The sequence below is a fragment of the Plectropomus leopardus genome, chromosome 15 (assembly GCF_008729295.1).
Source record: "Plectropomus leopardus isolate mb chromosome 15, YSFRI_Pleo_2.0, whole genome shotgun sequence".
Lineage (NCBI taxonomy): Eukaryota > Metazoa > Chordata > Actinopteri > Perciformes > Serranidae > Plectropomus > Plectropomus leopardus.
The window spans coordinates 27,156,538-27,169,695 of NC_056477.1; the positions used below are offsets into that span (position 1 = coordinate 27,156,538).

Sequence of the window (13,158 nt, forward strand, 5' to 3'; positions counted from 1 at the left end):
TCAATCACACTGCCTTATAACTATATCACAACCTCTCACCACGTCTGTTTCCACATCTGCCTGTCTGCCATCTGCTCTGCAGCTACTGCAATAATAGCTTGCAGCTGCAAAGGAAGGAGGGGTTGGGGGGGTGGAAGTAAAAACCCAGAGGGGCGAGAGGTAAAGGGAGGGCAGGCGGGCGGACGGGGAGGGAGGGAGGAGAGAGGGAGGGAGAAGGAGGAAGGAGGGGGCGGTGAAAGCAGAGCTGTGATGCAGACAGCGAATCACATGAGCAGGGATCTGTTTACAAACTGAGGTCTGTAGAGGAGAAGTGGAGAAGAGAGACAAGGAAGGGGAGAGGAGGAGAGTGAATGTGAGAAGAAAACACAGGAGAAGAGAGGAGAGCTTGGATCTGAATTGACATTAGCTGCATTGTCTTCCTGTGTTATTTACCTCGCTGCGTCTTTGTTCAGAGCAGGAAGGCAGGGGAAGAGATGAGACGCTGCTTTCCGCAGAAACACTGAGGCTGCCTGCCTGTCTCTCTGCCTGCCTGGTTGGCTGGCTGTGCTACCGGGAAACCCATCAATGTCCTTCCCTTTGTCTCTCCATAATTGGCCACGGCAGGTTTCAACATCCAGGGAGGAGAAAAGCGACGTGGAAAGCTAAAAAGAGAGAACAGAGGAGAAAGAAGAAAGGAAGGAAAAAGAGAAAAGATGATGAAGGGAGGGGGAGCCTCGTGACAATGTTTTGAAGGGGAGACAAAACAAAAAAGCAGGGATCGCACACGGCCAGAGGTACATAACCAGTGTACTGGATGATATTTGGAGTAAATATCCTAATACCGTCAAGGACATTGATGTCTTTTTATCCACAAAGCTCATACCTTCATCTACAAGACTGTTGTCTTTGTCTTTAAGTGGCAAATCATCACTGCAGACTGAGGTTCAAATGAGCAGCTTGTTATTTGGGTAATGTCTTCTTGAGAAACTGGGAGTCTCTAATCAGATCTGCATACTCCCGACCACAAGGATTTGACTCACTGCACATCCACTCTACTGTAAGCTTAAACTGGCCTCAATCTAAAAAGTAGTGGACGTGGACGGAAACCAGACTTTGTGATATCAGAGAAGTCACAACCCCAAAGATTTTCTGGGTTTGCCGGCCTCACATTTGCACATTTGATGCTTCCAATCCAATGGTGTACCGGTAAGTGTCCTGGAGCCAGCTGAGCCATGTTTTTGCAAGTTCAAACTAAGCCTTGAGATAATGTAAGTATTTACTAAGTGGAGATTTACATAAGTTAAACAGAGTTTCACTACACAAACTAGTTCTTTTTCCTATGTGCATTGTCCTCTGACAGGTTTTGCTGTTGATTTACGCCATCAAGGTTCTGCCTCTGCATCCTGAGACATGTCTATGTGCTCATTGCCTGATCAGGTGGTAGCACACGTGCCATTAAAACACAGGCGCACCTGTCGCTGGGCTCTCTTTTTCACTTGAGTGCAAACACAGCGCTCAGTGAAACCTTTGCCGACCTCAGGTGTTGCTGAGATGCATCTCTAAGCAGGTCCTGAAGTTTCTCGTTGTTTTTCCAGCCTGCTCACTCCCTACACCTTTCCCGAAGCTGCGGACAGAGGCAGTTGAGCTAACTAGCCATGATACAAGTACCAGGAAAGAGATGGCCAGCACGTCTGTGAGGAAGTTTCTGTCTTTCTGCTGCCTTTTTGACAACATAGGCTATGGGACACGAACTTGTGAATTCTAAGATAGCGAAGGAATGGCTCTCCTTACGCTGCCTCTATTTGGCCAACCCTGACATTCTTACCCTAACCTTAACCAATTCCACTCCTCTCGCCTAAATCTAACCAAACCAACCAACAGAGGTAATGAGTACTTGCCACTAATAGGGAGAGTAGAGTGGGTCATTCCTTTTGCTACCCTAGGATTCACAAATTTGTCTACCACTTCCACTAACTGCCAGGGTACCTCTGGCTACCTTACCAGTTGGCCAGTTTTGGTTACACCACGACTTGTTAGCATTTTCTCCTTTGACTCAGCACTTGCTAAAAGGCTACTTCCCTCACTGGCTCACCATTCACTCCTGGCTTTGATGCAACATTGTGTCCAGAGGAGAGGCTTTTTGTTGCTGTTGCCCAGATGGCAAAGCCAACTTCTGATAACTGTTAAGCTAGTGCTGTGTAGGCTGCCCTACAGCAGTCAAGGTAATCTATCTTCAGACTACACCGGCCCCATTTCCTCAGACTGTCCCCCAACCAAGCGCAATGTGTACAGCTCATATCAGCCTCGGACCCTTCCACTAGACTGGTCGACTTTGAGGGAACAAGAGTGGCAGTACTACACTGAAGCACAGATTGTTTTTCAGTTGTAATATATGTGCTGATGAGAAGCACCCTGCCTGGGATGGTGGGATGGGATGCTTGTGGTCTCCCCTCCCCACATGCCTCATTTCCCCAGTGTAAAGGAACCTAAGAACTTCCACATTGCTACAATGATGCACATGCTGTTTCAGAAGCATGTCATGTCATGTTGGTTAGATGCATCCCACCAGAGGAGGGGGTTGGAGCTGCCTTGCCTCTTTCCATGTCCTCTCTCTGTCCTCACATTGCTGGGTGATAGCTCATGTCCCCCATGATGGAGTTTATCACCAACATGTAGAATTTGCCATTCCGACAAGGAAACGGCACAAGGAAATTTTTCTGCCTATTCTCCCATTATAATCATCCACCTTCAGTTGTGCCCCAACTATGCCATGCACACAAGAGTGCACAACCAGACCCAGACACAGGTCATTGATGACAACTTTGCACCAGTTACTTTTTTTTTTAGTTTAAAAGGGAGCCAAGCAACCGTTGTACCGCTGTTTAATAGGGCATGCATGCTACCACCTGGTTGGGCGGTGTGTGTAAAAATTTGTTTCGGGGTTCAGGGGTGATGCCTTGATGGGATAAACCAATAGTGAAGGCTGTTAGCCGGCTATACACTCATAGAGCTTGAGTTACATCTAGGTTATTATTATTTGTTTTATAGAGATTACTAAATGTTTACATCCAGTAACTGCCAGGTGTAACTGTCAACTAACTGACAACGCTAACATGAGCCTGTTAACATATAATAAAGATGTATGCTGGGAATATTTTGAATTGCATGCTTCCTTGCAAGCAATTTACATATTACTAAAGTCTTAAGTCTTGATTTAGTAAATCATTAGTTTGAAACTAGCGAGAAGTTAAGAGTTTAGGCATGACTCTCCACACAAATTTACCACAGGATTTATAAACAGCTGCTCCAACCCAATCCTAATGTGAAATGTTATGCATGAAGTTATGACATGACCAAAAAGAACCACACTTTATGTGTGACTTCATGACGTTAAACATATTTTAAAGAACAACTGAGATCTCTAGAGTAAGATTCTGTATAATCAGGTTCTATTATTTTCCAGTCAAAACATTCAAACCAAAGCTACTGTTCCTGTTTGACAGTGTTCAGGTACAGATCTATCCAGACTGCATGCATTTGCACAGCGTCCTACCTTTTAGTGCTCCACTATCAATGATTTACTAACATTGTGCTAAGATTACAGCTGCTTCCTCCTTGTCCCAAACTTCATGTCAAACCTCTCCTCCCCTTAAACGCCCCCACTGTACAAGCCAAGACTGCACCGTCCTGCCTTGACCCCCCTCCTGCCTGACTTTTGAACCAGGAGGTCACCACCATAGCATAAGTTGTGCCATTTGACCTTAAGAAATAGTTTACCACTGCAGTTTAAGGTTGATGTTTATCGTGTGGAATGAAAATAGCCTTGTTAAAGCCCCTCAGGCAGAAAACACCTCTTTCTCCCTGAGCCCAGAGAGTAACACATCTCAGGCCAAGACGCAGACCAAAAAGTGGAACACATTCCTGTGTGACGTAAGGGTGGTTGTAAAAGTTCACATGAAAGTGCTTTGCAATGTTGGAGAGGTGCTTATGCTGTGGGGTCTATGAACTTTGTCAATATGTGTAAGGTTTTTGTCCTGATTTAGCCTCTGAGCATTATACGGTGCACCTATAAGATTTCTGTCCTGGTATAGCCCCTGAACATTATATAGGATAGTAGAAGCAAACAACTCAATACACTCCATTCCTCTATAGCTACACTCAGATTGATCTTGCTTTATATGGATTTGTGCCATAAAAATTTTACATTACATTCATGTAATTAATTTGGCAGACAGTTTTGTCCACTTACAATAAGTGCATTCAAACAACATAGGAGTAAGAGCTAGATACAATCAAAATACGGCGTGTATCCTTTTAAACATCGACTAAAAGCATATACAACTACTCATTTTTATAACTTATAACCTAACCCACTGACTATACAAGCAAAAATGTGTTAAATCCAATTATAATATAAATGTAACTAGGTGTCTGAACAGCTGTTATTACACACTGCCTTTTTTAAACTTTCACCCAACTTCAAAGACTTTTAGCAGCTCATGAGTGCCTACAGTGTAGGCAGTATTACATTGCAGTTTGAAACACGAGGCTTACGCGCAGTGTGGTGCCTGAGCGCCAAGTCTTACAAGTTACACAGTTACCGCATCAAAGCCATAGAAAGGGGACACAGACGGGGTGATGGGTTTGTCATGAAGACATGTGTGGACCAAACTGACACTGGAAAGTCTCTGAGCTGAGTGGGAGAATATCCCAACAAATGGACAAAAAGATGACAGACGAATACAGTGAAGGGCCACTCTGTAATGACCTACCCCACTAAGAGTGAAAGCGTTTACTGCAAGAAGATACACACAAGTACTTGTTTCACTCTCTGTCTAGAGACTATTACATCATTCCCTTGCACCTCAGACATATCCATCAGAGCTAAACCTTAACCTAGTTTAACCTTAGACATTAAGTTGAAAGGCTAAAATAAAGTGTCACGGTTGTAGGTGACCAGCTTTTCGGCATGGCCCCACAGTGTCAGTGGGCTTTTAGGTTTGGGTGTGTTAGGAACCTAAGATAGAAATAAATAATTCAATAAAGAAATTAAACATTTTAGCTCAGTCACACTACTACACATTTCTCAAACCATTTATGCTAAAGCTATTCAGAGTGATACAGAATGTGGCTAAGTCTTGTAGTGATTTTAATTGGAGTCACAGTCTTTAAATGCCATGTGTAAAACTTTTTCTTTATGGTCTTTGTGTGGAAAGTCATACAGTTTTTCCTTGTCATTTCTGCTGAGCCTCTAAATGCCACATGATGAAGGCTACATTCCTGACATGTGAAATAACTGGCTGTAGCTTTGTTAACTGTAGCTGTTCATATTTTAAAAAATGACTTTTTTCACATATTTACAAAGTGCATTGAAAACATGAATGTGTATTTGCATTATTAGTAACATTAGGCTTTGTTCATGAGTGCATTGTTCTTTGTGTAAAGACAAACGAGCTGGTTTAGACTTACATACAGGTCAACCTCTCATGAAAATATATGTTGATATGACGGATATGATGCAGTTTGATAAATAGTTGTATTCATTGTCAAAGTTTCACAGTGTGTAGGAGGGTTGCTTCCACACGAGTATGCATTATTTGTACTCGTATAAATATGTATTCAGTGAATGCCCTTTTCTAAATACAATTTTAGAGGCTGACAAGGATACAAATCTGAGCAAATATTGCATTTTCTCATTATGAAAATCATCTGTGATTGCTGAAATACTGTGTTGGTGTAACCCTAATACACAAGTACTTTTTTTCTTTCTGATAGCTAAACCTTGTTTTAGCTGTATTTATATTTCTTATGCTCCGGTTTCTTTTGTGTGTAACCTTTTTTATTTTCATGTGTCCTATTCTCTCAGGGTGTCAGTGTGACCCTGACTTACAGAACATTGACCCCTACTGCAACATGACGTCTGAAGAGCTCTTCCACCTGCCGCTCAATGTCTATATCATCATCCTGGGCATCGGCCTCTTCATCCTCATGCTCACCCTCATCTTCTGCTGCTACCTCTTCAGGTACAAGACAACAGACAAGGCCATTTTTAATCTCACTCTGCTGTCGAGTGATGATGTCCACAGCCACACTTTGTGCATGTGCGTGGTGTTCTTCTACAGTGTGTCATTACAAAGTTGCACCACCTACCACTGGCCTGGCATGCTTACTACAACGCTTTCGGTTATTTTTGCAGATCCGTGTACACGGTTTGTTCTCACAATGTTATCACATGAATGTGAATATTCTAAAATCACAAGGGAAAGACTTTTTTGATTTTAGTATGGACGTTCTTGTCCAAATGTGTCCCTAGATGTAACAAGTGAAAATTAGCTAACTTCAGCGTTTGTTGTGTCATAGTTTTAGAACGATTAAGCGAGTTGGATAACCGTCAGGTAAAATACTGGATGGCTCAAAGGGATGATTTGTTTTTTTTTCTTGCCAACTATCATGCTTTTACCAAATAATGAACACATTTTTGGGCATGCTGTTTTTTTCAATTGGCTTGAAAAATACTGCTGTAATGAGAGAGAGAAAAAAAAAACGAGGTACGGGCAGAGCCCCGAATGTTTATGTATATGTTAGCATGCTCCTAAAAATCATCCATCTTTCAGTCAGATTTATCCACTTCTAACTGGAGACATCTTTCTAGTCTCAGTTATATGTACAGTGAAATCTGCTTCAAAGGGAAAATTCCTCCATTGGATCAACCTGTAACCTTCAGTGCACACCAGAAGATCCAATCAAGTCTTTTTATCTACTTGTTTGTTGTTTCCACTTCTCTCAACTACTTTTGCAGTAGTAAGTGATATTCTGTTCTTTCAACAACCCTGAGAGAGCATACCTGAGCTTCTTGCATACAATAGCTGTTGTTTAAAAGTAAGTGATCTATACTCACTGCAGACAGAGATTTAATATTTCAATGAACTCAGCTGATTCATTCAATCTGTCACTGCAGGGACCTCTCATTGTATTACACAGTGTAGTCTGTTGCTTTGCATATGACAACGTGTGACGTTAACACTGCTTTAGGCAATTACATACAGGTTGGGATTGGGTCCGTGAACTACCGTAAGCTTCCAGGGTTTCTGGAAAAACCTGTTCAGATGTGTACCTTAGCTAAAGAGATTGTGCTTTGTTGATTTATTTGGCTGCAAGACGGATGTCTGGAAAAACCTATGATAGACTGAGAGATTTTTTAAAGTTGGTATATGTATTTTGCAATTGCAAACACATACTTAGAAGCCAATTAAGTTTCCTCAAAAGCTTGTAAAATCTCAATTATGACTAAAAGTCTGACCTGAAAATAATGAAAACCTATTTATGCTTTCATCAATTCATTATCAACATAACAAACCAAAACTTTCCAGTGAAAATTCTTATGCAGGGACATGCTCTTGAAGTGTTGCAGAGCTGCTCATGGTGAGCTTAGATGTACAGGCTGTTACTTGAATTTGGCATTGTGTGAATTCCTGGGCTGCTTGATGCAGTAGCTCAGCTGATTCATGCAGCATGACAAGACATGTCCTGAAGAAAACAGGCAGATATGGAACACCAGGCACATAATAGGAATTTTTATGACTCTAAATTACAGCGTGATAAGTTTGTTTCTTTGTGCTTCACAGACTCAAGCGACAAGGTGCAAGAGAACAGTATGGTTACAATGAGGTAATGTCTCAATACTATGTCCAGTTTGACTCAAATCAGAGTCAAATTGTAATTCCCACAATATTCATGTGCTTTTTTGTGTGCATTTTCTCAACAGGTTGTTTTAAAAGGAGCGGGGAAGAAACTGAGCCTTCTTGGTGTAAGTTGAATACAGAGCGAATGAAATGAGAATGTTAAACTTCTAATGAGACAAAATGAATGTGGAAAACATACTGTAGCAAAGTGTTGAAAACATAGTAAAATATAGTTACGGTGGGAATTTTTAGCATCAAATTTAATGCTGTGATGAGCTTCAGTAAATCTGTAATTTGCTGAAAAAAAACTCACTTTTCATCATTACTGTTGGCAAAGTTGTCCAATTACAGTGTAAAAATATTGCACATGTAATCAGCGTCTGAGTCATTGGCGTCAAAATTTCTCTGAAGTTCAGAGGAAAACCACACAACCAAACATCATATATCGCTTGGTATGATATTCCTTTGAAGTTACTGTCCTTAATTTGGGCTATTTTAAAAGATGGTTTTGTATGCTTAGCTAAACCCAGCAGTTAGCTACTCCCTGATTCACTGTTGCAGTCGTGTGACAGTTCTGACGTCCCAGTTCTGCACTACATCGTATTTGTGTCCCGGTTTATAAAAAGTGAGAAAATTGACTAAAATGAGTTGCAAAGTTAGAGTATTTTCAGAAAGTGAAGTGGTGTTGACATTCAAACAAAAGAAATCCGAGCTAACAGCTAGCAGCTAAATGTAAATAGTGGAAGCTTTAATACAAAAAAAAAAAAATTAAAGAAGCTCAACATGACATTTAGAGCATTAATGTCGAAACAAACCATTATTTACCATTTAAACCTCCTATTATGTTCAACTTTAAGGAACAGCCATAATGTCCCTGGATCAAATTGACTCGGTGCGTGCTTAACCATCTGAAAGTACTAGATACTTTCTCATAAACATTATCTTTAACTCAATTAATATCAGTTTTATTAACAATCAGTGTAATAACTTTTTTCACCTCTTAGAGATCACGGTTTACTGATAGAAATTCACTCAATTTTCAAACTGTCTTTTCTGTAAACTAGTAAACAAATACACATTCACCACATTTGTTTCCACACGTTCTTTTTTTCAACATTTTTGTGATAGGTTTTTGTTACAGGCCATGTTGATTAATTCAAACAACATATCTCTATTGTAAGGTGTCAAATTGACCCTTTAAATTCAAATTTATTATAAATTATATCTTAAAACTACATGTATTTTTTAAACTATTTTTTTCAAAAGGAAACTTGAAAAAGAAGGAGAAACTTTGTGTGTGTGTGCGTGTGGTTTCATGCTCCAAGAATTATTTAAAATATTTTTCCTGTATTTTTAAACAGGAGCGTTCAAGATATACATTTTCTAGCATTGCCAGGATCTTAAAAATGGTTAAGCTTGAATATTTCTTGTATACCAAATGCAAAAACAGAATAAAACAAGCTTGGTAGTGCATACTGTACAGTATTAGCTTGAATAAAGGGATACAGCAGTGATCAAATTACAGCTCTGCAATCATGGAAAGTTTTCTTGGTGATTATTTAGAAAAACCACAATCATGCAGTAGTAGCTGCTGTATGGATGCATTGTCGTTCTGACCTTGCAATTACTGTATCCTGAGGAGTTATGAAGTGCCCGTATCAGGTTATAATGTATTACCTGAAAACAGCTCAGGTGTTGGTTTTCAAAACCTGTTATCTCTCCTTTTCAGCAAACATGCGCGGTGTGTTTAGAGGAGTTTCGCAGCAGGGACGAGCTCGGAGTGTGCCCATGTTCCCATGCTTTTCACAAGAAGTAAGTTCTACAACCCTGCTTGGTGCTCTTCAAACGCTGATGTGACTGAACAGCTGGCTCCACATTTGTGAACATGCAAACTGTATTTCAAAGTTACAAATGAAAAAAACATAGGCTTGATAAATTTGTTTGCCACAAATTGGTAATCATGCAGCTAATTTTACTGACTCGTACTTTATGTTTTAGACTGTAGATGCAAACAACTGTCAATTGAAAGCATGTGGAAGAGCATTTTTTAAACAGCTGTTGTGTCTGCAAGTCCATCATCAGCGGCTCCGTGGCCTCTGTTTTATTATTACTCTAGCACTGTTTTCTCCAGTGTCAGTTCAGGAGCGGCTCCAGCCCCCCGTGACCCTGAATAGATTAAATAGTTGCCGATAACTGATGGATAGCCTTGATTTCTTCACATCTTTGCAAAGACTTTTTGATGTGCAAAGATCCAGACTAACCTGTTTGAGGGAATGACTCATAAATTCCACTTCATGATGGATTTCTGCCTTCAGCTTAACAGCTGAAGCAGAGTTCCATTTAAATTCAGAAAAAAAGGTATTTTGAAACTTTTTCAGGGTGGCCTGCAGACAAATACAAGCAACTTCCTGATAACGTATTAATTTGTTTAATGTTATTTGACAGGGACAAATACAGCCTACAGAAAGAATTGCACAACAATTATGCAATGCAATGTATCAGAGCAGCTATTGCTTATTTCTAATTCCTGTGCGTACATCTCTGCATGTTTGAGCATGAGCATAACTGAGCAACTAGACCTGTTTCTGCCCTGCAGCGGAGGTGTGACACAGTCTTTGAGACCGGTTTGCTTGTCTTTCTGACTGACATTTCTGTGCCTGTATCACCGGTATCTTTGAACTTTGTACATATCTTGTATGTCTGCCTGTTCAGTCTTGTTTGAAAGTTGTTTGAACTTCCTTCCCTTCTCGTGATTCCTAAAGTTCCGACCTAGATCCACCTGTGTAACTTTCCATACTTTTTCCTCCTTTAAAACGACAAAACAAGGTCATGTGTCTGTCATCTATCTGCTTTTCTCAGATGTCTGCTAAAATGGTTAGAGATCCGCAGTGTGTGCCCCATGTGCAACAAGCCCATTTGCCGCCTCCAGCCTGACCCCCCACAAGCACCTGAGCGGCCACAGAGTCTCCTGGAGGTCTGAGAGGGGGGAACATATGTCCTGCAACACCTCACGCACTCCAGTCGGTTGGCACTCCTCACTAAAGAGCCAGTTTCACCATCCAACAGATTGGAGTTTTAGTAATGCAAGCATTTTCTAAGCAGAGCCACTCTGGAAGTAGAAATTATATAATTTTCTGAGTTTACATGCGGAGCCAAAGAGCCTACCTGGTGAACTATGTTGGAGGAGATTATAACACTTAGATGTGGTAAAGGTAATGGCCCATCACTAATTCTTGATATGACATTCGTGATAGCAGATAAAGGCTAACCATCAAGCCTAGATAATGCAATTTTCAGCACATAGCCAGATGCTTAAGCAAAGTGCCTTAAAGCTGCACATCCTCTTAACAAGACTACACCCGTCAGCATTGCCACACAACGATGAGGTATCATATGTGTCAAAATCACAGTTTACTCATGATAGGTGACCAATGTAGAAAAAAGTGAACAATTGGTCAACAGCTCTAAATTATCTGGCTTCATTTAGTTGCCAAGCTAACAGTGAGACATAAATCTTAAACTCTGGCCCTCAGAAATCTCCTTCTTTATTTCATGGACATCACAAATGTCTCTTTTGATAGAAAGAAAGGTATCCTTTTAAAATGGGCTTCAGTTTAATCAGTTACTTGTCCTGCTGGAAACCTGAGGTTAGTTTCATCCACTGCAGTGCAGTAGTTTTTAATGGGGTGGCCAGATTGCGGCCCTGAAAATCTTGGGGTGGCACACTAAAAACAAAAGCCCTAACTGTATTTCAGGAATCCAATTATGCTTTCTAAGTAAATAGACAAGTCGAAATCTGTCAATATGAGAGTTAAGGCATCACATACTGATATACTTTGGTTTCTCATGATTAATATTGCCAATTATCTGATGTGCATAATTCCTACTGTTAAACTTTTTAAACTTTTTGAGTTCCACAACAATCCTGTTTCAATGTGTTATGTATCTATTGGCCTACATGTTAGGCGATTCATTCCTCAAATAAGCTGGTTGTCCTTTGTGCATTAAAAAGACAAATATACAGCTTTAATATGAGCTCAAATTTAATTTCAGCTTATTGATTATAAGGAACAAGCATTTCCTGGGAACAAGTCTTCTCAAGTTTCGGGGAGACTAAATGTGACATCGAAACAACAGCGTCATCAACATTATGGCGTCATCACCAAAAACAAAACTGGTGAAAGTACCAGCTAGTTGGGAAAAGTTAAAAGGGTCAGAAGACTTTCATGAGTCTTCTACGTCTGTGTTTTCCAGACAGTTGTGTCTGTCCCCCAGCATGTTAGGATGTTGCTTTGGAGTTCCTGCTGTTATGATTTCTGCCCCAGAGCAGCTCTGCCTCTGAGATATGTTTGTATGACAAACTCCAGTCTGCCCATTCTCACTTTGCCCAAAAAAATGACACGTAGCGCCACATGAATATAACGTGTCTTGGTCTTTCACCACAACTTAAGAGGCCTGGAGCTTGTACTGAAGACGATTGAACCACCAGACACCAGCTTTGAAGATATCAAAACCTCCTTTGGCTCACCGATGCCCAAAATTTGATGGCAAATGCAAAGACTGTAATAAATGGAGATATGGAAAAGAGGACAATTATGAACCAAATAGAATCACAGCTCTACGAATTTTGGCTGTAATCTTTTATTGTCTCACAGCCAGTCGGCTCTGTATGTTGCCAAGCTGAGTGACGGACAATAGTGAGGCCCTAAATGGTGAGACAGATGTGATCTGATAGAAGAGGTGCTGTCACATGTCTGTTGAGCTACGACAAAGTGAGTGACTGAACCAGTAAATTAACACATAAAGTATGTATGTGGGTTTTAAGTTATTTTTAAGGAACTGTTTTGTATCAGCTATTAGTCATAACTGGCTTTCAGTAAAAGGTATTGTGTGTCAGTGATGCTTTAACACTTTTGACTGTCATTTGTCAAACAGCTGGATGTCATTGTTGCCAGTGGGACAGATGAAATGTTATGTCTAAGAACTGCTCTGTACTGTAGTGATATAAATAGACACACTGCACTGATATGAAGAGCCTGTCTGAGCTGGTTTCTTGTCTGAGTGAGGTGCACCATAAACATAACTCTCTGTATGTACCATGTAATATATTATTATGAGTACTGTGTAAATTGTAAATGCTTTAACATTTTCTGACTTTAGGAGAAAAAAAATATAACCGGTGTTTTGATATGGTCATTTGGATCCAAGTCTCTTTTTTTTTCTACTTTTCCTACATGTTGACAAGTTAACAGTATATTCGTATGTTGTCGTGGTAATATATGAAAAAACTACTGTTCTGCTTTTGCCCTATCATTGTTTGAGGAGGTTTTGGTTGAACTTTGTGTGTACATAATGGAAGGATTTCCGCCAAAAAGGTTCCACCTCTGATATATAAATATCTATGAAAAATGGTCTTCGCACATTAATTGTTAGTCGCCTTAGCTCACTCTGACAAACAATAACTGTGCTGCCTGAACTAACAAAGGCGGCTGTCAGT

General features: G+C 40.4%; 1 protein-coding gene across 1 annotated transcript; it reads left to right on the forward strand.

Moving 5' to 3' along the window:
* Positions 1-312: 312 nt before the first annotated feature.
* On the forward strand, positions 313-12,857 carry LOC121954511 (RING finger protein 122-like). Its single transcript, XM_042502055.1, has 6 exons — positions 313-1,185; positions 5,846-6,002; positions 7,605-7,647; positions 7,745-7,786; positions 9,391-9,473; positions 10,521-12,857. Exons 1-6 carry the CDS (start codon positions 1,161-1,163, stop codon positions 10,639-10,641), a joined length of 471 nt encoding a protein of 156 aa, XP_042357989.1. The 5' UTR covers positions 313-1,160; the 3' UTR covers positions 10,642-12,857.
* Positions 12,858-13,158: the final 301 nt, after the last annotated feature.

Excerpts from the sequence above, each read along its gene's own strand:
- LOC121954511 (XM_042502055.1), top strand. The coding sequence starts at position 1,161 with ATGCTTCCAATCCAATGGTGTACCG. Across the intron at positions 1,186-5,845 it reads TCCAATCCAATGGTGTACCG|GGTGTCAGTGTGACCCTGAC; the intron begins GTAAGTGTCCTG and ends CTATTCTCTCAG. Across the intron at positions 6,003-7,604 it reads TTCTGCTGCTACCTCTTCAG|ACTCAAGCGACAAGGTGCAA; the intron begins GTACAAGACAAC and ends TGTGCTTCACAG.